This window comes from Chiloscyllium punctatum, chromosome 11 (genome assembly GCF_047496795.1).
Source record: "Chiloscyllium punctatum isolate Juve2018m chromosome 11, sChiPun1.3, whole genome shotgun sequence".
Lineage (NCBI taxonomy): Eukaryota > Metazoa > Chordata > Chondrichthyes > Orectolobiformes > Hemiscylliidae > Chiloscyllium > Chiloscyllium punctatum.
The window spans coordinates 87,687,173-87,712,365 of record NC_092749.1 but is presented as its reverse complement, the minus strand read 5'-3'; the positions used below and the strand labels follow the sequence as shown (position 1 = coordinate 87,712,365).

The 25,193-nt window shown below is 39.2% G+C and overlaps 1 protein-coding gene across 7 annotated transcripts in view; it reads right to left on the bottom strand.

Annotated features, from left to right (window-relative positions):
• The window catches only part of map3k4 (mitogen-activated protein kinase kinase kinase 4), a 204,090-nt gene that overhangs the window by 46,632 nt on the left and 132,265 nt on the right, over positions 1-25,193 (bottom strand). For 6 of the 7 annotated variants that reach the window (XM_072581200.1, XM_072581197.1, XM_072581196.1 and 3 more), the window contains 6 exons: positions 18,744-18,893; positions 14,711-14,872; positions 9,146-9,279; positions 8,986-9,064; positions 8,065-8,131; positions 3,637-3,733 (listed from right to left, as the gene is read on the bottom strand). In XM_072581200.1, coding sequence (XP_072437301.1) covers positions 3,637-3,733; positions 8,065-8,131; positions 8,986-9,064; positions 9,146-9,279; positions 14,711-14,872; positions 18,744-18,893 — 689 coding nt within the window. The remainder of the gene's footprint in view (positions 1-3,636; positions 3,734-8,064; positions 8,132-8,985; positions 9,065-9,145; positions 9,280-14,710; positions 14,873-18,743; positions 18,894-25,193) is intronic. The other variant, XM_072581199.1, reaches the window with a different exon arrangement.

Sequence of the window (25,193 nt, the reverse complement as noted above, 5' to 3'; positions counted from 1 at the left end):
TCACAACACCTCCGTGCCAAAACCCATTGACAATACGACTTGATGAACTTCTGCCCATTTCTCATCTGCCTGAATATGTAATGGTCTCTATTTCCTCATTAAAACATTATTTTTAAGATAATAACATTCAGGGGTTCACTCAGATTCTCCTGTGTATGCCTTTTGACACAATTGCTTTAAATTTTCATCTTTCTGCTGTAACTCAGTTAATTTATCTCTGAGCTAAAGATCTCTGCTTTGTCATTTATCTGCTCCTGGTTTGTCTCCACCATCTGATCAAACAGGGTCTCAGCTCATTCCACTTCAACTTTATATGTACTCTTTGATCTCTCCTGTTTCAACTGGTGGCTTTGTGACATTGTTACCACAGAGTCAGGAAAAATTCCAAGATATGTGCCTTGCAATAGTTCAACTGCTAAAGTTTCGACTTGCTTTTCAACCACAGTAAGCACCACTCCAACCTGTGAATCAGCTATATCATTATCAAGGACAAATTGTATTCCTGGAGCTGAGTGTTTGTCCAGTACTCCCACCATGACTTCTCCACTCTTCACTGGGTACTCTAACCTCACTTTACATAATTGAGTGCTTCTTGTCTCACCATGAATTTCCTTACTAGCACCTTTTCTGGCAATAGACCTTCAAAGGTATATAGCTCCTCATTTTTCAGCACGACAGATTAAGAGGCTCTGTATTTCTCAATACTGTAACCTCTATCTGCTGCTCCTGGCCTATGCAAGTAAACTTTACCTTTGCAGGTATATGGTTTAAGATGATCTGGCACTTCCTCCTCAACCAACCTCCGATCAGCTTGTACATTCTGGTGCAGCTTTCTAGCATCCACTGTGCTTTTCGTTTCCACTCCAATAAAATCCACTGGCTTCCCAGTACTTTTCCAAACCCACCAATACAGTGATTTCACATAGGCTACTTTACTGCAGTGAAAACAAAGGAGCTTATCAACTACTCTTTCCTCTCCAAGAGTTTCTTTTTTTACCCTGTGGTAAGTTATCCTCATGATCTTCACCGAGATCTAACTTACCCTTCCCACATGAGGATTTTTCTTTCCCCCAATTTATATCCTTCACGAATTGAAACTGATTTTGGAAGGCAAACTTTGATTTATGGACCAACTCAATCTTATCTTTAGGCTGCTAATCTTGCCATTTTAAATCTCTGCTTCAGGAAGTAAACTTTGAACTCCTCCAAAATAATTGTCTCTTTAAGACAGTCATAGGTTTGCTCTATTTTTAATGCCCTTATCCACCTATCAAAATGGTTTGATCCTTTCAAACTCCATGTAGATTTGACCAGGGTCCCTCCTTAGATTCCTGAAACGTTGTCTGGAGGCTTTTGGCACAAGCTCGGATGGCTTCCTTTACCTCCTCTGATAGTAATGCAAATATCTCATTAGTTCTACCTAAAAGTTTTGTTTGGATCAACAAAACCCACATGGTCACTAGGCACCTTTTCAAAGGAGATGTAAAAGGCTTCCACATCCTTCTCATCAAATTTAAGCAATGCTTAAACATATTTAAACAGTTTCTCACCAGACCTTTGGCTATGATAGGTTTGCTCATCCTCATTCTGTTCCTCACTAAACTTACCTTCAAGCCTTCATCTCCATCCTTTTAAGCTGACTTCCCTGCCAATTTTTGAATTTCAAACTCCCTCTCTTTCTTCCTTTCCACTCTCTGCTTTTAATCATAATTCAAACTTTTTCATTTCTGTGGCTCTTTTCTTGTCCTTTGCCTCTAACCCAAGCCGCTTCATTTTCAATTGAATTTTAGCCATCTCTAAAGATTCTGATGACACTTCCAGCAAATTTAAATGCTGAGCTATTGCTGCAATTATCTCTCCTTCCCTCACGGAAGGAGGCCGCTCCAACTCCAGCTTGTTTGCTAATTCCAGGAGCTTGGCCCTAATTACATTCTGTAAAACTCCCTAAAGTAACTTCTTCCATCCCCAGAAAACTGTAATAGTGACTGAAACAGCCATTGCTATCTTAAGCACTGTTTACATCATCTGAACACAACATCCAGGACAAAAAGACCCTAACACCTACCACTTACTGCTTTCAAGTCCAACAACTCTAATCCCAAATTGAAACTATAGGAAAATCCCGTAAAGAGCCCCAAACTGTTAGGGACCAGGCCAGATCCCCTCCAGACATTTCAAGAAAGCAGCCCACACTCTAACCTTTGCTAGTTGTTTTAAGCAGGTGTAACGCAGATATTCCAGGAGAGTTGCAGTTGGTCAAAGCACTTAGTTTTAAATAAAACAGAATTCATTTCTAAGACTCCCGAATGAAACAAGCAAAAGAGAACAGAATACCGAATAACTTAACCAATCTAAATACTCAACAGACAATACCAACTTAATGATGCTGTTTCAAATACTTGCATCAATCCCCATAAAACCCCTCGGCACAAAAGGTAAAATCAAACCCAGGGTCTTACAGGGGAGAAGTCAGAGAGAGAGGAGGACCTGCTTGTTTGGGTCCAGCAGCTTCAAAAACTGCCTGACTGCTTTCAGTGAATAGCCAAACTGCCAAAAAGCCAAATCGCCAAATCATACCAGATGATAGCGGAGCTGGAGAACTGCCCATTCCTCTTTCATTGTACAAGTGCTTTTTTTAAACGTGAAATGCTTCTGTCTGACACCATATGTTAGCTATCATCAAGTTGGCCCTAAAACTCTTCAACTTAGACCTTTTGGAATCTGTCTTTTACAATCTCTGTGAAAAAGAAACAATGACAACATAACCTTGCTAAAGGAACAGCATTGTCACATTTAACGTTCAGTTCCCTCTTCTAAGATCTTTATATGGAGGTGCTGGTATTGGACTGTGGTGGACAAAGTCAGAAGTCACATGACACTAGGTTATAGTTCAACAGATTTATTTGAAATCACAAGCATTCAGAGCGGTGCTCCTTCATCAAAAGTGCACGTGACCTCACCTGATGAAGGAGCAGCGCTCTGAAAGCTTGTGATTTTAACTAAACTGGTTGGACTATAACCTGGTGCTGTGTGACTAGAATCATTAACATATATTGTGAATAGCTGGTGTCCAACCACTGATTCCTACGTATCTCATGAGCCGCTGCCTGCCATTTGGAAAATATCCCATATATTTCTATTATTTTTCCTCAACTGCCAACCAATTTCCTATCCATGTCAGTACACTACGATCAACCCCATGCACTTTAAGTTTATATGCAAATCTGTTACATAGGACTTTATCAAACACTTTCTGAAAAGTCCAAGAGAAGACTGTTACAGAGACCACAATGAATGAATATTGGTTACACAGACTGCAAGATAATGGAATCACAATTTGACTGTTTAGTTTGAGTTTAGTCAATATTCAAATATAATCTATAGGTTTTATCAGAATCTCTAACAGGTGTCTTCTTTTCACAGGTCAGACAAACACTGGAATCTGATGTTACTGAAGGAAGTTGGTATCTTAATTATCTTGAATTGGCAAACAGTGCCAAAATCATTGTATTTCTTAATGCAAAGAACTATGATTTTATTCAAAGAATGTCTTAACAAAAGATGTGAAATCAATAAACTTTCCAGCCCTGTTTTCAAGCTGTGTCAAAGTGAACAGAACCAACCACAGCATTTTACCTGAATCCCTCAGGTGCCGGGATGATGAGATGAGGATTTGGTGGGTCACTATGGCATCGAGGTACTTTGATAGGACGAGGACTATTCCTATGAATTCCTGGAAGAAGCAAATTGTAGTTAATACAAGGTCACTTATATACTGGAGTGACAACAATATCATTAATAATACTTCTAAGAAAACATGAGAGAGCTTGCAAACAAGAACTAATACTGCTGTGAAATTACTTAATGCAGTTAGCTTGAGTATAAAGCATGACGACAACAAATGGGATGAGTTCTTTCATATGCTGCATACACTAGATGATCCAAAAGGATATAATGCATATAAATATACACAAAAAAATTAAGCAACAAGTCAATCTGGAACTCACTGTCTGAAACAGTGCTGGAAGCAGGGCCAACAGAAACTTTCAAAGTGGAATTCGATGAATACAAGAAAAGGGCTAATTTGGTGGGCCATGGAAAGAAGAGTAAAACTTACTGGAGAGATCTTTCAAAGAGTCAAAAAGACAAGTACTTTGTATAAAAAAAAGTTTAGCAATGACATAAATCTTACTTCAAACTGTTTTGTACTAGCTTATTCGATGATTTACATCAGCAAAATGTTAACTGGACTTTTATGTTGTTTAATATAATTTTGTTTTATAAAGGTTGATTCAATATTGAAGTGTATTAATATATTTCAATATTATTTTGCACTTATTGACATAAAAGTTGTATTTCAAAAAGTCAGAGGTGGGAGGGCAGATGTGAATGTCATAGCTATTACTAAAGAAAAGGTGCTGGAGGAGCTGAAAAGATCTGAAGGAGGATAAATCACCCAGACTAGATGGACTACACACCAGAGTTCTGAAGGAGATAACTGAAGAGATTGTAGAGTCACTGGTGGTGACCTTTAAGGAATCACTAGAGTCGGAAGGGTCCCAGAGGACTGGAAAATGGCGAATGTAACACCTCCATTTAAGGCGGCAGGGAGACAGAACAAAGAAAATTATAGGGCGGTTAACGTAACCGGTCATTGGTATATTTTTAAGAGTTGATTATTAAGGAGGAGATTGCGATCTACTTGCAAGTGCATGGTAAAATAGGGCTGGGTCAGCATGGTTTCACCAAGGGGTGGCCATGCCTGACAAATCTGTTAGAATCCTTTGAGGTGGTAATGAGGAAGTTAGACAAAGGAGAGCCAGTGATGTGATCTATTTGGATTTCCAGAAGACTTTTGACAAGCTGTCACACAGGAGGTTACTAAATAAGATAAAAGCCCATAGTCTTAAGGGCAAGGTACTGGCATGGGCAGAGGATTAGCTGACTGGCAGAAGGCAGAGTGGGGGAGGAGTTTTTTTTAGGATGGCAGTTGGTTACCTGTGGAAATTAGGTCACAGATAGGATCACAACTATCCACCTTATCCATTAAGGATCTGGATGAAGGAATTGAGGGCATTATTGCTAAGTTTGCAGATGACACAAAGATAGGTGGAGGGATCTAGGTGGTGTTGAGGAAGCCAGGAAGCTGCAGAAGGACATGAACAGGCTAGGCGAGTGGGCAAAAAGGTGGCAGATGGAATACAATATGGGAAAATGTGAGGTTGTGCACTTTGTTTTTGAAATACGGTGAATTCTTTTGGGCCTTATACCTCAGGTAGGATGTACTAAAGTAGGAGGTGGCCCAGAGGAGGTTTACAAGCAGTTCCCGGGGTTGAAGGACTTGTCATATAATGAGTGACTATGGACTCTGGGTCAGTACTTGGGAGTTTAGATGGGTGAGGGAAGATCTGATTAAAACACACGGAATAACAGAGAGACCTGGATACAGTGAATTTGGAGATGTTTCCACTAGGAGGAAGCTAGGACTCGAGTGCACAGCCTCAGAATGAAGAGACGACCCTTTAAGGCTGAGATGAGGAGGAATTTCTTCAGTCAGAAGATAGTGCATCTGTGGAACTCATTGCCATACAGGGCTGTGAAGTTTTTGAGTATATTTAAGATTGAGATAGGTATTTTCTTAACAAGTAAGGGGATCAAGGGTTATAGGAAGAAGGCAAGAGAATGAGGTTGAGAAGGTCAGTCTGGATTGAATAGCGGAGTAGATGCACTGGGCTGATTGATCTAATTCTGCTCCCATATGAAAGAAAATGTGGTCAAGTTTTCCAAGAGAAATAAAAACACTAAAATCACAGATACTGAATTATTTAGTTTTTATTTTAAAAGGACTTTGAATGGCTTCAGAAATGATAGCTGAACTGACAATTTCAAATAGTAGTGGTTCATCTCAAGAGGAAAAAAAACTTGCCGACTTAGAATATCAACAAGGTAAACAGCAGTTGTACGACTAACACCGTCTTATTGCCAATGCTCATTATTTTATGTAAATTCAATTTGTGCTTGTTAAAGTCCAGACAAGTTTGTGGGGACATCTAGATAGCAAGAGAGTGTGTTGAACAGTAATGGCAAGAGACCCCTGCAAGTATTTTTTTAAAAACATATTGTAACTGAAAGTACAAAATGACAGAGTTTGCCAACTCAACAACAATATTTGAGTATTGTCAAAAATAAAATACATTTTTGATGAAGGCTTTCTTGCGCTCATCAGGACAATTTGTTAGAATAATAAACTTCAGGGGAAAAAAAAATCCAACATATATACTGCATGAGAGGTCAGTACTGAGTAAGTATTTGTACTACTTACAAGTACACAGGTAGACAGATGATTAAGGTGGTGTTTAGCACACTCACCTTCATCAGTCAGAAGACTGAGAACAGAAGTTGGGATGTCATGTTACAGCTGTACAAGACATCGTTAAGGCCATGTTTGCAGTACTGTCTACAATTCTGATCATCCTACTACAGGAAGGACGTTATTAAATTGGAAAAGGTGCAAAAAAGATTTACACGGATGTTGCCAACACTGGAAGGTTTCAGTCATAAGGAGAGGCTGGATAGACTTGGACTTTTTCCCCCCCCGGAGTTAGGAGATTGAGGGATGACTTTATGGAGGTTTATAAAAGGGGCATAGATAATATTAAATTGCCAAGATCTCTTCCCCAGGAATGGGAGTCCAACAATAGAGGGAATAGGTTGAAGATGAAAGGGGAAAGATTTAAAGGGTAAAAGAGGGGAAACTTTCTCATGCACAGTTGGTGTGTAAATGGAACGAGCTGCCAGAGAAAACTGGTAGAGGTGGGTACAATTACAATATTTAAAAGACATGGACAGGCACATGAATAGGAAAGCTTTCGAGGGATATGGGCCAAATGCAGGCAAATGGGATTAGTTCAGTTTAGAAAACCTGTTTGACATGTATGAGTTGGGCCGAAGGGTTTGCTTACATACTGTATGACGCCAAGTGCATTGTAACCGGTACATGTGTTGCCATAGACAGTACATTAAATCATGATATTTGACAGTTAATCACCAAGATTGGGCAGCACAGTGACTCAGTGGTTAGCACTGCTGCCTCACAACACCAGGGATATGAGCTCAACTGAGCTCTGGCAACTTTATGTGGAATTTGCACGTTCTCCCTATGTCTGCGTAGGCTTCCTCTGGGTGGTCCAGTTTCCTCCCATAGTCCAAAGATGTGCAGGTTAGGTGGATTGACAATGCTAGAGAGATTAGCAATGTCAAATACAGGGTTACAGGGTTGGGGACGCGGCTGCTGGGTCTGGGTTGTGTGTTCTTTAGCAGGTTGATGTGGACTTGACAGAACGAATGGTCTGTTTCCACACTGATTAGATTAGATTACCGACAGTGTGGAAACAGGTCCCTCGGTCCAACCAGTCCACACCGACCCATCCAGACTAACTCATCCAGATCCATTCCCCTCTGACTAATGCACTTAACAGTATGGGCAATGGGCAATTTAACATGGCTGATACATCTGACCTGCACATCTTTGGACTGTGGGAGGAAACTGGAGCACCCGGAGGAAACCCACGCAGACACGAGGAGAACATGCAAACTCCACATAGACAGTTGCCCGAGACGGGAATCAAACCTAGGACCCTGGTACTGTGAGGCAGCAGTGCTAACCACTGTGCCAACCACTGTGCCACCGTGCTGCAGGGATTCTATGAAGACTTGTCTAAATCTGAAACCAGAAAGTTATTTAAAGGAGTGGGAGTAGAAATATAGAATTGGTCATTTTTTGGCATAGAATGGATAGATTTCAAAATATTAACTAAAAATGCATTAAATACCCAACAAGTATGACATCATCTGTGTAGTGAAACAAATACAATAGCTATCGCCTTAAAGTTACACATTTCTTTCTTGCTCTTCTCAGATACTATGTGATCTGAGTTTATAAAGCATGTTCGATTTATATTTCAGATTGCCAGCATCTTGAGTACTTTGCTTCAAACTAAAAATGAAAAGACACAAAACATTACTGTTACCAGCTTTATTAATTATACAACACAGAACACTAACCTGTCACAGGGCTATGAGGCTTTCCTATCACATGACCGATGCACTCATTCATTAGAGACTGCAAACTCTGCAAAAAGTTAAAAAAGGTACATCTCAATACTAGAGATCAAATAATTGTGGAGAATTCAATCAGCTTACTCGTCCAAGATTCAAGTAATAGAAAGTACCATTGGAACCCCATGACACAGAATGAAAGACTTCTGAGAAGTAAGAACTTCTAAATAAAGTTAAGGGTGGTCTCACATAAGAAAAGGACACAATGTTGGAGGAATCAGACTCTATACCATAACAACACAAATTAGAGATCTTACTGAACTGTATCTCAATAAGTAAAAATCTGCATAAATATGGCACAAAAAGATTGCGGCAAAGTGAACTGACCAAACCATTAAAATGTAATTTGATCTGTTAATTGTTTGTAATGAAAAATAAAGAATGGTTATTATAAACATTGCCCTCGGTTTCACACATTTTAAAAGTGAAAGACAAATGAGGAATGTAGTACGATATTTTAATTCATGAGCAGGATTGCAATTTCCATCTTTCAGATGAGACTCAGTCTCCTCCTTCAGGTTCACGTGAAAAAAGGGCATTGCAGTACTTTAAACAGGAATAAAAATGGAGCGCTTGCTTGTGCTCTGGCCAATAAATAGGCTTGAAAAATATTCTCATTAGTTAACTTATTGTTATTTCAGGGACCTTGCTGTGTGTAAATTGGCTGCAATATTTCCTACATTACAATAGATTTTAAATGTACTTAATTGAATGTAAAGTCCTTCAAGGCAATTGGAATGCAACACCATACAACTTTGATCCTACCCAATTTACTAACAAAACACTGAAACATAACTACCAGGCAACATATTGTATTGACCACAAAAGGTGGGAATAATTATTTACAAGTCAATAAAGCCAATTTACCACAAAGTCATCTTCTGGAAGAGCTGAAATAAATACTGCTTCAATTGCCTGAAGGAAATCAAAGCCTTGAGTTGCCCATCTGCAAACAGATCACAACGTTAGGAGGATAATACTGATAAGACGACACTCAAAAATATAACTTCATATGAATATTTCCAACCTGGGTCTTGTTCCCCTTCCACTTTCACATTTTGTGAGCACATACGTCATCCATTTTCTAGCAAAGTTTATAAATTTGTCCCCCATTTTCTGCCTGAATTCTCCAGACATTAGGCGCACAACTTCTTTGTGATACTGAAAAGACAGAAGTTATTCTAAAATATTTATAGGTACAAGTACATTGAGATCTTATACTTCAACCTGTAACTACCAAATTTCTTTTGCAAAAGAAATGGAAGAATGAAACAATCCTCCCAAAAAAACACTGCTCAATAAATAAATGTTTTACAAGATCTAAGAGCTACACTGACAAAGGGATTTCTTATAAAGACTCAAGTCTGTGGGAAGAAGGGTCCCTGAACCCCAATCCTCAGTTCTGCTTTCTTTCCTCACATGCTGTCAGACCTGTTGCATTTCACCAGCAACATCTGCTTTTGTTTCTGATTTCCAGCATCCACAGCTATTTTGGTTTTTTTTTATTATATTCAACTAATGGGATTGGGGGAAGTGAGAGAGATCAATCTGGGAGTGAAAAATGGATGAGGGAAAGAGGGCTGTACTTCTGGAACGGCCTTCCATTGGTCTGCATGCAGGATGGTGATTTAGCAAATTCTGTAAAAAGGGCTTTAAATTAAACTTTTCTTGTTGCCTTGGCTGGAATTTGAGAGGGAGGAGAAGATTGTTTCACATGCTGGACATCTGCGCTGTTGAAGACCATAAAAAATAGGAACAGGAGTAGATCATTTAGCCTATCAAGCCTCCTCTACCATTCAAGTAGGATCATGGCTGATCTGACATTCCTCAAGTCCACTTTTCCTGTAAAGTTCAATTCCCTAACTGATTAAGAATCTATCCATCTCTGACTTAAATATACACAAGGACTTTGTGCATAGCTCTCTGTGGCAAGGACTCTCAACCCTGTGAAAGAAGAAACTGCTCACCTCAGTCTTAAATTAGCAGCACTTTATTCTGAGACTACGACCTCTGGTCCTAGAGCTTCCCATGAGGGAGAAACATCCTCTTAGCACTTAACCCATCAAACTCCTAACGAATCTCATATTTCAATCAGATCACCTTTCATTCTGCTAAAGTCCAGCGGAGTTGACTCCCAACCTGTTTAAGCTTCGCTCATATTCCAGGTATCAATCCCTCCATTCCAGGTATCAGTGTCATAAACGTTCTCTGAACTGCCTCCATTAAAAAGGACAAAAATCGTACAAAGTATTCTAGATGTGGTCTCAGCAGCCACCTGCGTATTTGCACAAAGATTTCCCTATTCTTATATTCTAATTCCCTTGAAATAAGGGCCAACTTTCCATTAGTCTTCTTGATCACCTACTGCGTCTGTATGCTAGCTTTCTGTGTTTCATGCACAAATAACCCAAGTCCTTTTGTATGAAAGGTTATAGGATATGGCAATATGGGTAATGATAAACCTAACTGTGCCAGGAAGGAAAATCAGTTTGATGGAGAGAAGAAATAGTCAAGGAAAGAAGTAATTAGTACTATCAGGCCTCCGAACAATAGTTACACTGTATGAGAGAATATAAATCAAGTCGTAATAAGAGCAAGTAACAACAGCACTGTAATAATCATGGGAATTTTAATCTTTACAAAGACTGACATATTAAATTGACAGAGATCACACGGCGGATCAGTTGAGAGCATTCAAAACAGCAGCGTGATCATAATATCAAGATTTTGCATTTAGTTTGTGAATGAGAAATTTTAGCTTTATATGGTCGGAAAATATTGTCTCGAACTTAGAAGGATATGTAGAGGTTTGGAAAAAAAGTAAGACTATGGAGAAGTGGAGACAGGCATTTAAAGAGATAATTCATAATTTCAACAAGTTTCTATTGTTCTGGGAATGAAAGACTTCTGAGGAGGATACATCATCTGTGACCAAGTATAGTTAAGAATGGTCTCAAATAGAAAGAGAAAAAAACAATGTTGTGAAGATTAAACGGTTCATCAAAAAATTGGAAGAATTTTAGAAACCAGCAAAGGATGGCTTAAGAAAAAGGAAGAAAGCAGGAGTGCAAGAGCAAGGTAGCAAGGAATATAAAAATAGATAATAAAAGCTTAAACAATCATATAAAAAAGTAATGAGTAATTAAAGTTAGCACTGATCCCTTAGAGAATGAGGCTGGGGAATTAAGGACCCCTTTCAGGGTGAAGAAATGACTAATCTCCATCCTATATAGCTTATTTGTATTCTTAGAGAACTCCCTGGTCATTCAGAACAGCCTTCCTGCCCTTACCCTGCCTAATCCTGTTGGAATTTTACAATGAGATTCCTCCTTATTCTTTTAAACTCCAATTAGTATAGTCCTAAACAATCCAGTCTTTCCACATACTTCATCCAGTAAACCTTCTGGATGTAAGCTTGCTCGTTGAGCTGCAAGGTTCATTTTCAGACATTTCATCAGCAAACTAGGTAACATCATTAGTGAGCCTCCAGTGAAGCACTGGTATTATGTCTCGCTTTCTATTTATGTGTTTAGATTTCTTTGGGTTGGTGATGCCATTTCCTGTGCTGACATCATTTCCTGTTCTTTTTCTTAGAAGATGGTAGATGGGGTCCAAGTGAATGGGTAAACCTTCCAAGTAAACCTTCACTGCATTTCCTCCATAGGTAGTGCATCCTTCCCCCACACTTCAAATAGAGGCCAAAACTGCACACAATATTCAAGGTGTGGTCTTACCAAGGCTCTGCACCACTGGAAGATATCCCTGCTTCTGCATTTGATTCATGTGGCTATGAGGGCACTTATCATTTAAAGAAATGTGCAAATGAAGCAAGCATGATGCAAGAAAAAGTATTTTCACATACTAGTTAGAAAATTGATTACATTGCCTGGAAATGTGGAGGCATGTTCAACTGAGGCACTCAAGAGGGCATGTGGATAGAAATGGAATGCAGGGATATTGCTGAAAGGTAGAATGCTGCACTGGGCAACAGAATCAGTGTAGTTCAACAGGCCAAATGTTATCCTTCTGTGCCATAACAATTCAGATTCTGCGATTTGCCTTCAACACCTGCTACACCTGCACCTGCACCTGCACCTCCACCTCCACCTCCACGTGGTGTCCAAGAACACCCAAGTCTTGTTGTACTTCCCTCTTTCTCAATCTATTGCCATTCAGATAATAGTCTGTCTTTCTGTTTTTGCGAACAAAGTGGGTAGTGTTACAATCTATCTACAGCATATTTCATCAGTTATGCACTTTACCAGACTGAGATTTGAAGAAAGACTGGATTGTTTTGGACTATACTCTACGAAGCACCTTCACATCCTCAAAGCTCACTTTCATACCAGCACTGTTTTCTGCAAACTTGGAGATATCACACTTTTCTAAATTATTAATATCTATTGTGAATAGCTGGGGTCCAATCACTAATCCCTGCAGTATGTGACTAGTCACCACCTACCACCTGTTCATTCCTACTCATTTTCAGTCTACTAACCAGTTCTCTATCCATCTCACTACACTAACCCCCTGTCATATATCCTTTACTTTTATATACTAACCTCTTATGTGGGATCTTATCAAAAAACTTTTGCAAGTCCAGGTAAACCAATCCATTCCCTGCCCCTTATGAACTCTGCTAGTTACATCCTCAAAAAAATTCCAGTAACTTTATCAAGCATTATTTTCCATCAGTAAATCCATGCTAACTGTTTAATCCTGTCACTGATTTCCAAGTGCTCTGCTGTTCATTTTTTAAATTAATAGATTCTAACTTTTTCCCACCACCAATCAGGCTAACTAGTATATTGTCTCTGCCTCCTTTTTTAAATAATGGAGCTATACCCTTCAATCCGCAGAAACTGTTCCAGAGTCTATTGAACTGCCATCTCTGTTTCTGCATTATAACTTCCACCTTTCTGACTCCAGTTGTCTTCAGTAACCTTTTTCTCTTTTTTGAAGGGTTAATCATCTTTGGAATTTTCTTCCCTACTGAGACATTGTAACTCAATTTAGTTAAAGACCAGATTTCACAAATTTTCCAACAATAAGTGTCTTCTTGGAAGAAAATTATGTTAAGTCAGATCAGTGAAGATACAAATGCAAGAGAGAGCAGGCTTGAGGACTTTCATGGACTACCGTTCCTATTTCTGATGATGTGAGAAAATAAAACCCAAATACGTTAATAGAAGCTTAGAAACTGTGGGGACCAAACAGATATGCTGTTCTTATACATAAACCACCAAATATTACTGTACAGCTGCAAAAGATAATCTAAGGAAGTTAAACTAACATTGGTCTATAAAAGTCTGGTTTACTCCAGAAAGAAAAAATAATCAGTTTATAGAGATTTATTCCGGTTCAACCTGGAATACTATATTCAGCTTTGGGCACCATACTCAGGACATATATACTGACTTGGGAAGAGATATGCAGCATATTTACCTAAAAAAAAATCACTTAAAAGTACAAACAGTATAAATTTGATTTTATTTTCAAGAGTTTAGAAGGTTGATAGGTAATCAATGAAAAGCTTCTCCATTATTTAATGCGAACAGCATAGACACATTGAAACTACTGCCTCAGGTCGGGACTCAATCTTAAAATTCTAACTAGGCCTTTCAGAAGTGAAATCAGGAAACAGTTTCCACAGAAAAAAATAATGCAAATCTAGAATTTGCTCCTGAAAGGGCACAAATCCGTCAATTTCAATTATCAAGACTGATATTGATAAATTGTCAAGTTAAGGCATCATTAGATATCAAACAAAGGTACCCAAGTAGAACGGAGACACAGCTCCAACTGAATGACAGAAAAGGTGCAGGTGCCGAATGATTTACTGTTGCTTTAGGTGAGTTGTTTTGATGATCACAGTGGAATACCTTGGTACGAGATTCAAAGTTCTAGCAGCTAGTTAGATGGGACAGCTCAGATATTAAGTGACATTAAATTAGCATTCATGTATTGTTTAGCGGTACCAGGGAGTGTGATGGAAAAATAAAGTGCAGCCAATGACTAATGGATGAATATTCAAAAAAAAAAGAGAATATGCGTTCTTTGGTACGGAGATCAGACAGAAAAAACTCACTATATTCTTTATATTTTATTAGTTCACTATCAGCAAAAAAGGGGCATTCTGAATAACACGAGCAGCACCTTATTACAAATTCAAAAGTGGAGTTATGAAATCAACACTGAATGTCCATGCTATACAGCACTTAACCACTGATTTGAGGTTTGCACGCTCAAGGTTGTAACTTGAATCTGTCTAACATTAGTAATTAAGATATGGTGCAATATGAAATTTCAGACAAAGATGGTAATACATCTATTGCTTACTGATGAAATTAAGCCAGAGCCAAGGATAATTAAATAAGACTGATGGCAACAGCTGGGCGAATGGGGAATGTGGTGGGGAAACTGTAACCTGTAATCCCAGATAAGGCAGTGTTGATTAGTAAATATTTTTTTTAAAAAATGAAGCGATGTCACTAACAGCATTATTTCTAAAACCTTCAGTAGATTATATTTCATAAAAACTATTGATTGCTTTATACAACATATACAAATGAAAAGTGCACCAGAGCATTACCTCAAAACCAAAGTTATAACTTTGAATCATGGTTTCCCTGTAGTACTGTTGTAAAGTTGCACGTTCAGATTCATCCATTTCCGCTTCAAATTCAGAACTAAACATCTTGTCAATCCTATCAATTGCATTGCTAATCTTATTACACAGCAACAATGCGTCTTGCTGAAAATTAAGTTGAAAATCATTAAGGAAACAACCCAATTACCATGGCAAAAACTTTCGTCAGATTAATACTATTACTCAAATTCAAGGACATTTCAAGAAAAAAGGGAATAAACCGTATCTTATTACACAAATACATACCCTGTACAGTTCCAATCTACTGAAGCTGCTGTCCTTGAAATAATGGATTATGTAATAAATGTATTGAATTATTAATGTTTATCCTATCTCAATTTGAACTGACAATACATAGAAATGAATACTCTGAACTGTTCAAGACCAGCACTCTATGAACGCCTTCCAAACAAAAACAGTGGAAATTTTACTTCTGTCAGATTAAAGTTTTGCCTTATTTCTAGTTTGCAGAGTTTCGTAAAACTGGGTATTTTCAAATAGAGATGCAAAGAAAAAGGGTTTAAACAGTTGGCTCCTTTATAAAATTAGCAATGTCATCAAAGTGGATCACTCATGAAAATAATGCAAAAAAATCACTTTCTTGAATCTTTAAAAGCTACTTCAAATGGAGAGGCACTTAAAATTAAAATGACATGATCAGCTTATATACAGATTCTAAATTATGCACTGTGCATAAACCTGCTTTTAGATAATTGGTTCACAGAAAGATATTCTTGAAAACTTAGAAGCATTTTCCATTGTTCCTTCAACACTCTCAATACATAGCCATTAGAATTGCAACAAAACATTAGAAGAAAGAAAGCATTCTGATGGAACACAAAGAAACAAATTTAGGTATTTCTGAGAACAGGATTAGAAACTTCCCACATTTCAAACACCTCATGGCTGTGGAAACGGTTACCATCTGAAAGTTGAGTGCCAGCCCCAAGGCTATTTTCCCATTCTTTGCTCTTTTACTATTCTTCTCCCATGGTTTATTTTTCTTCCCCTAGTTACTTCTCATTCTTTGTGCATTCTTAAAAACAACACTCTATATTATTTATGTCAATGTCCAGATATCACTCTACACCAAAAATAGAAGTACTCAGGCAACTTGCCTCTGCTACTTTCTAATTACCATTGAAGTTGAGAGCTCTGGATTTTGGAGAACAGGACAATTCCTAAAATACCACTGCAAGGAAAAGTGGGCAAAAATTGCAAAATTATCTAAAGCTTAGAGGTTGTTATATCAGTTGTTTGGTTATACATTCCATCCAATATTGTGCAAGAAAAAAAACATTAGAATCAGCGCTGAACAGAAAACCAATCTGCTGCCACAAGTTTTATGGAGCTATTTGCCAGATGTATGTTCACTAATTTTCCCTCAGTATGCTCATGCATCATAATGTAAGTAAAAAGACCTTCTGATATTTGCTAATTTCAATCATTAAAAGGATCATGCATATTCATGAAGTCAGAATCTTCTCATGTTTGCTCATAAAAGTTTGGTAATCATTTGCTGGGAAAAGTAGGTTCGCTAATAGCTTTCACAGAAGGAAATCTGCCATCCTCACCTAGTCTGGTCCGCACGTGACTCCAGACACACAGCAATGTGACTGACTCTCAACTGTCTCTGAAATGGCCTAGTTGTTTCGATTGAAAAGAAATCTTAACAAGAAATAAAACCTGAAAGATAACCCAACATTGATCCAGGGACTGGAAAAGACCACGGAGAAAGCAGCCCTGTTGACCCTGCGAAGTCTTCCTTATTAACATCTGGGGGCTCATGTCAAAGCTGGGAGAACTATCTCTCAGACTAGTCAAGAAAATAGCCTAACATTGTGTAAGGTATAATTCCATGAGTATCACTACGCATCACAAACCACCATTACCATCCTTGGATATGTCTTGTCCCTCCAGCAGGACCAACCCAACCAAGCTGTTCCAGTTCAGCTGTAACACAGCCATGTACTCAACAAAGTGAAAAATTGTTCAGGCATGTCTTGTACAGAAAAAGCACGATAAATCCAACGTTGCCAACCATTGCCCCATCAATCTACTTTCAATCATAAATGATAAAAGATGTCATTAAGCGTCATCAAACAACACCTATTTCACAACCACCTGTTCACTGATACCCAGTTTGGGATCTGCCAGGGCCATTCAGTTCTTGACATAATTGCAGCCTTAGTTCAAATATGGACAAAAGAAGGTTGAATTCCAGAGGTGTTGCTACACAGACAGCTCTTGACATCAAGACTACATTCGACAAGTGTGGCAAGGAGTCCTAGCAAAGATGGTATAAACGGATATCAAAAATGTCTGCTGTCACATAACCTGGCACATAAGATGGTTGTTTGTGTTGAACATCTGCATCTCAGCTCCAGGACATCTCTTTAAGAGCTCAAGGTAGTGTCCTAGGCCCAAACATGTTCAACTGCACCATCATAAGGTTAAAAGGTTCACCGATAAATACATAATTTTCAGCACCATTCACAACTCCACGAATGCTGAAACAATCCATGATGAAACGCAACAAGACCTGGTCAATATCCAGGTTTGAGCTGAAAAGTAGCAAGTATTATTTGTGCCATACAAAGGTAGGCTATGACCATTGCATCATCACCTCTTAACATTCAATGGTGTTACCATCACTGAATCCCTCAATACCAATACCTTGGATCTACCTAGATCAGAGACTTGACTACATTCACCATATAAATACTAGGGCAGGTCAGAGACTAGGAATACCACAACAAGTAACTCCCCTCCTGACTCCCCACAGCCTTTTCACTATCTACAAGGCACAAGCCAGAATGTTATGGAATACTATCCATTTGCCTGGATGGACACAGCTTCAACAACACGGTTTGATGCTATCCAGGACAAAGCAGCCTGCTTAACTGGCACCACATCCACTCCCTCCACTACTCAGTAGCAGTAGTGTGTGCTATCTGCAAGAATCATTGCAGGAATTCATCAAACATCCCTAGATAGCACCTTCCAAACTCACTTTCAACTAGAAGGACAAGGACAATAGTTAAATGGGAACATTAGCCCATCCAAGTCCCCCTTCAAGTCACTAATCATCCTGACTTGGAAATATATTGTCATTCCCTCACTGTCACAAGGTCAAAATCCTGGAATTCCCTTGCTAATGGCATTGTGGGGCTACCCACGTGGAGTGCAGCAGTTCACCACCATCTTTTCAAGTGCAACTAGGGATAGGTAATAAATGCTGGACAGCCAGTGATACCCATGTCCCACAAGTGAATTTTAAAAAAAGTAATCAGTGTAAGGCATTATTTTTAACTATGTTTACAAAATTAGGCTTAAGATTTGTTTTACTCTCACATTACAATGGGTTTTGCTTTATCCCTCTTTATAAATGCTTGTAACACTTGTTATAGCAAAAAAAATGAAATTATTAAGTTGCTCATTCCCTTAATGGCTTAAGTTTTAATGTATAATGCAACGTGGTTAACAGTAGTGCTACTCCTGCTGAGGTGCAGGATGTGGGTTGTAGGATGAGAGATTCATATCGACTGTTTTTATAGCCCCACAAGATAGCCAAGACAGTCTTGAAATAGGAAGCGAGATAACAAAGCAGATGGTAAGCAATTTTTTAAAAATTTCAAAACTGTTCTGAAGAACAGCCACCAGACTTGAAATGTTAACTCCGTTTTCTCTCCACACTTGCTGCCAGACCTACTGGGTCTTTCCAACAATATGTGTGTGTGTGTGTGTGTGTGTGTGTGTGTGTGTGTGTGTGTGTGTGTGTGTGTCTAACACAATATGATGGAGGCATGTCTTGGAGAATATTAGCTTAAATAACTTTAAAATGTCACAAACACTTGATTTCAATACAATCTCAGCATAATGGATCAGAGATGATCTTGTGTCATGAGATCACCTATTCCTGATTAAAGTTCTAAAGAATGGGAATATGGATAAATGTGAACAAGGCAGAATATACCTTCAGCTGTTCTAAAGCTTTGGCTATAACAGGCTGGCTGGATGTTTGTTCACGGTGCAGAGACATTAGATTTTGTACGGATTGCTGAAATGTTTTACGTTGATTCACAAGATGGGAAGACTGCATGACGACCAACAATAAATTATTAATCTGAGGAGAGGGAATATAAAAAATTAGTTTTGCAGGTTAAGTAGTGGCAATTTATCCAAATTCATGATACCAATATAACATATAATGTATTTGTTGAGAATATTCCAATTTGATCAAGCAACATAACCAAGCCATCGGAACTATTTAGTTTTAAATAGAAACATTAACATATTAAATGAATGTTAAAACAATATTTTTAAACATTGTAAAAACTACCATAATATTTCCATAATCAAGTTTAAACTTTAAAATTCACAATAGCTTCTTGGAATTTTCTATAGTTTGGTAGCATTAGCATTTCAAAATCTTTATCTCACCTATGAATAAGTTTTCAACTTCTATAATAAATTGGATTTCTGCCTCAGCCCATAAAACCATCCTACAAAGCCCCACACTCTAAAATTGCTGAACTTTATCACACTATTCTAAGTTCTTCTCCCCAACATTACTGCACTCCACCAATACCATCTCTGAAAGCCTCAATCATTCTTATTGCACTCAAATACCAATTTTGCTTCATTCCCTATTACAGTATCCACTAATACTACATCAGTGCTTCAACAGCAAATCACAAATTGCAGAGAACAAATTTAAAAATTAACTAACCATTCACAACGTGAACCAGAACTTGTTCCTTATATGCTCCATGTCCTGTCACTTGCACCCATTAATACAAAAACCCAGAAACTGTGAAGTTACTTTTTAAAAAATAAACAAAACAGTCAAAATTTACTGCCCAAGTTAAAATTTGAGAACTATACATGGTGGGTAGTTTATTTGTATAATTTGAGAGAAAGGTTCTTCCACTACATATGCTCAGGAATAATGATCTGCTTTGATCTTTATTCAAGATATATATATCTCAATAGGATGTCAGGCATAATTTACCCAGTGATATTACTAAACAAGTTAACATTGCAATCAATTGTACCACAGTCAGTCTTACTTGAGTCAGGAGATCATGGGTTCAAGTCCTTTGTCAGCACAAGAATCAAAGCTAACACTGCAGCCCCACTTACCAGATGAGACACCAAACAGAAGCCCTGCCAAGATGGGTGTTGAAAGACTTCATTAACTTTATTTCAAAAAGGTGGCAGTGGCATAGTGGCGGGTTCACTGCAGAAACAGGTTTTAATCCCACCATGGCAAATGGTGAAAGCTACAGTCTAACATTGTAACCATTACAATTGTTGCAAAAATCCATCCGGTTCACTAATATCCGCCAGGGAAGGAAATCTACTGTCCTTACCTAACGCAATACCAGGCCCATAGTGATGTGGTTGACTCTTAATTGCCCTATGATAAAGCCTAGCAAGCCACTCAGCTCAAGGGTAATCACAGATAGGTAACAAAAGCCAGCTTTGTCAACAACACCCATATCCCATATGAGAATGTGAAAGAAAGCAGATGTCCCCAGTGCCCCTCCATCAACATTACAAATAAAAATGCTTATTACCACAATGTTATTCATAGAAGCTGGCTCCTATATTTTATGTGTTCATCATATGAGGGCATTTATTGCATATCCCAAGTTGCCAAGATGGTAGTTAGGATTCAACCACAATGCTGTGCTTCTCAAGACATAAGAAGGGCAGGGAGGGATGGCAGATTTCCTTCCCTGAATGATATCAGTGAACCAGATGGGACTATACAACAATCAGATGTCACGAGATTAGGCTATTTATTTTGAGTTTCAGATTTTAAAAAAAATTGAATTTGAATTTCACCATCTGCCATGGTGCGATGTAAACCCATGTGCCCAAAACTTCTATATCACTAGCCCAGTAACATTATCATTTTGCCACCAGCTCCTCATTTACAAAGGGGAAGAGGCCGTTATGCTTTAGTAAATCCCTTATGGTCTTGCTTTGATCTGGTTATGCTGTTAGAAGAACAATCTAAGCAGTCTTATTCTCCTGCTCAGTCCCCATAGACTAGCAAGTTTATCTTTCTCAAATGCACAAATTTCTTTTGAAATCATTCATTGTCTTTGCATTCACTTCCCTTGCAGGCCGACACATTGAGAACATTACTATTCGCTGTGTTACTTGTTCGCCCTCATCAGCTATGTAGGTATCACTGATTGGTCCACCAGTTATTAACCATCCCTGATCGGCCAATCATCTTGAATATTGCAGTGTTGTGCGCATGTGCGCAGGTACACATCTTTCTGCTATAACCTGTGTTTTGATAAGGCGAATTCGCTATAATGTGATTGACAAAATGACGACACTGTTTCTAAAGTGCAAACTTATAAAACAATTTCAGTGCCAACACTAAGCTCTATTTCTAAAGTGCGATTTTTCTATAATGTGGAGTTACACAAGAATGCAACCATTGCTTTATAGAAGAAATATCTGTACATCCATCGTGCTGCTGTGAAAAGTGTTCCAACATTTTGACCAGGCAACAGTGAAGGGACTGTAATTTTGCTCCTGGTTAGGGCAGTATGTGACTTGGAGGGAAATGCACAGGTCGTGATATTCTCATGAATCTATCGCAAACATCCTTCTAATGGTACAGGTTGCAGGTTTTTAGAGTGTTGTTAGAGGAAACTCCTGAGTTACTGTCGCACAACTTGCACATGATAGTAAACTGCTGACACTGCGTATTAGTGGGCTGCTTTCTGTAATCATCAGCAAAGATCCTCACTTCTGACCTAATGACTGAGGGAGATCATTGATAAGGCAGCTGAAAGTGGTTAAAGCTGATGAGAAACTGCTCCAGTGATAGTCTGGGACTGAACAACTCCCTGCACTCAATTTTCATCAAATGCAATTCTGCTAGGCATTCTTAATGTTATACAAATTCAAATGTTGCCTCAAAGTCATTCTCAGCTTATATCTGCAGTTGAGCTTTTTTGATCTCGTTTGAACCAAGATTGGGATGAAATAGGAGTTGAGTGATCCTGGCAGAACCCAAACTGAGCAATGTGTACACTCCTGCTGAGTAAGAGCTATCTAACAGAACTATCGACAAACCTCTTCATCACTATGCCGGTGATCAGGAGTTGTTTGGCAGGGAAGCAACTGATCAGGTTAGATTTGCCTTGTTTTTTTTAAGCACAGGACATTCCTGGGCAATTTTCCACAATGGTCAGTGCAGAGTGTTGCAGTTACAGTCAGAGTCATAAAGCTGTACAGTACAGAAGCAGACCCTAGCCCCATTTGCCAGCACCCAGCCTATATCCCTCCAAACCCTTCCTATTCATATACATGTCCATATGTCTTTTAGATGCTGTAATTGTACCAGCCTCCACCACTTCCTCTGGCAGCTCATTTCATAAACACACCACACTGTGTAAAAACATTGCCCCTTATGTCCCTTTTATATCTTTCCCCTCTCACCCTAAACTTATGCCCTCTAGTTCTGGACTCCCCTAACCCCTGAGAAAATACTTTGTCTGTTTATCCTACCCATGCCCCTCATAGTTTTATAAACCTCTATAAGGTTACCTCTCAGCCTCCAACGGTCCAGGGAAAATAGCCCCAGTCCATTCAGCCTCTCCCTATAGCGCTAATTCTCCAACCCTGGCAACATCCTTATAAATCTTTTCTGAACCCTTTCAAGTTTCACAACATCCTTCCAATAGGAAGGACAGAATTGCACACAATATTTCACAACTGGCCTAAACAATGTCCTGTACAATTCCTATACTCAATGCTCTGCCAATAAAGGAATACTCCAAATGCCTTCTTCACTATCCTATCTAGCTGCGACTCCACTTTCAAGGAACTATGAACCATGAACCTGAGCTCCGGGGTCTCTCTGTTCAGCAATACACTCATCCTTACTATTAAGTGTATAAGTCCTGCTCTGATTTGCTTTTCCAAAATGCAACACATTGCATTTATCTAAATTAAGCTCCATCTGCCACTCCTCTGCCCATTGGCCCATCTGATCAAGATCCCGCTGTACTCTGATGTAACCTTCTTCGCTGTCCACTACACCTTCAATTTTGGTGTCATTTACAAACTTACTAACTATACCTCCTCTGTTCACATCCAAATCATTTACATAAAATGATGAAAAGCAGTGGACCTAACACCGATCCTTGTGGCACACCACTGGTCACAGGCCTCCAGTCTGAAAAACAACCCTCCACCATCACCCAGTCTTCGACCTTTGAGCCAGTTCTGTATCCAAATCACTAATTCTCCCTGTATTCCATGATATCTAATCTTGCTAACCAGACTTCCTACGAGGAACCTTGTCGAATGCCTTACTGAAGTCCATGTAGATCGCATCGACTGCTCTGCTCTCATTAACTCTGTTACTTCTTCAAAAACTCAATCAAGATCGTGAGACAAGACTTCACACACACAAAGCCATGCTAACGGTCTGTAATCAGTCCTTGCCTTTCCAAATACATGTAAATCCTGTTCCTCAGGATTCCCTCTAACAACTTCCCAACCATCCATGTCACGCTCACCGGTGTATATTTCCCTGGCTTTTCTTTACTACCTTTCTTAAACAGTGGCACTACGTTAGCCAACCTCCAAGTCTTCCAGCACCTCACCTGTGACTATCAATGATACAAATATCTCAGGAAGGGGCCCAGCAATCACTTCCCTAGCTTTCCAGAGGTCTAGGGTACACCTGATCTAAATAACTTGGCTAAGGGCAAAGCTAATTATATAGTAAAGTCTTCAACAATGTTGCTGAAATGTTCTCAGGGCCCATATCCTTTTGTAGTATCCAGTGCCAGTTTCTGGATTTCCTGGAGCAAATCAAATTGGCTGAAGACTGGCATGATAAATACTGGGGACCTGAAGCAAAGACCCAGCTGGATCATGCAGCTAGCACTTCTAGCTGAAGATGACGGTTGCAAATTAGAAGCACAGTTACAGAGTCACACAACATGGTCCAACTAGTCAACACCAGCCACGTTCCCAAACTAAACTAATCCCACCTGTCTGTGATTGGCCCACATCCCTCCACACCTTTTGTTTTCATGTACTTATCCAAATGTGTTTAAAATGTTCGAACTGCATCAATCACTTCCACTGGCAGTTCATTCCACATGCTAACCACATTGTGTAAAAAACAAATTGTCCCTCATGACGTTTTGAAGACTTTCTCCTCTCACCGTAACAATATGCCCCTGAGTTTTGAACTCCAGCATCTGAGGGAAAATTCCCTTGCTGTTCACCCTTTCCATACCCCTCAGTTTTATAAACTTCTAAGTTCACCCTTCAACTTCCTACAATCTTGGGAGTCCAAGCCTATCTTTATAATTCAAACCCTCCATTCCTGGCAACATTCTGGTAAATCTTCACTGAACCCTCTCCAATTTAATAATATCCTTCCTGTAGTAAGGTGACCAGAACTGAACTTAATACTGCCAAAGAGGTCTCACAAATGTCAATGCTTCAGTCTTATCTTTACACAAATGTGCTGGATCTCCTCATTTTTAAGGATAGGATTATCCAATGTATTACATTAATTCCACAACTTCTAGTTTTCTAACACTAGCCACTTCCTCTTCACCATGGCAATCCTTCTACACACCCATTCCCCAACAGGAAGGTCTGAAGGCCTTTTACCTCTTACTTGAAAAGAGGCCTGTTCAATCTCCATCGACCACCAGCCTCCTTTGCCAGGCTGAGCTCATCCTTGCTTTGAACAACTTCTCCTTTAACTCATCTCACCTTCTCCAAGTCAAAGGTGTCTCTGTGGGATCAGTTTGGGGCCCAGCAATGCCTGCCTCTTTGTTGGGTGCATGGGTCTACTTGGGCCACCACCAACAACTCTTTCTCCAATACAGCGACAATGCAATAGTTTTATACAGCACAGAAGAGGCTCTTTGGCCCATATAATCTGTGCCAACTTTTCTACATTAATCCCAACTTTCCAGCACGTGGCCCATAGCCTGGAATGTTATGACGTTTCAAGTGCTCATATATGTACTTTTGACAGTTGTGAGGTTTCCTGCCTTTACTGCCCTCCCAGATAATGCATTCAGATTTCCACCACTTTTACACATCCCAGAGCTGTGACCCTCATCCAGAATTGGAACAATTAATCAGTTTTGCTTCCAAACTCTTTTCTGTTACCTCCAACTCTGACCCTTCACTGACTTCACTGGTTTCAGTTTTGGAGATAGGTGTCCACTGATACCCATTAAAAGCCCACAGACACCTCAAATACACTGCTTCGTATGCTGCTATTTCCAAGGATTCCATTCCATTCTCCAAAGTTACTCTGTCACATCTGCTCCATTTATGCTAATGTCCATTGGGATGGCTCTGACTTGATCACTTCCACCTCAAGCAGGGATTCCACTCCCACTGTGGTTGA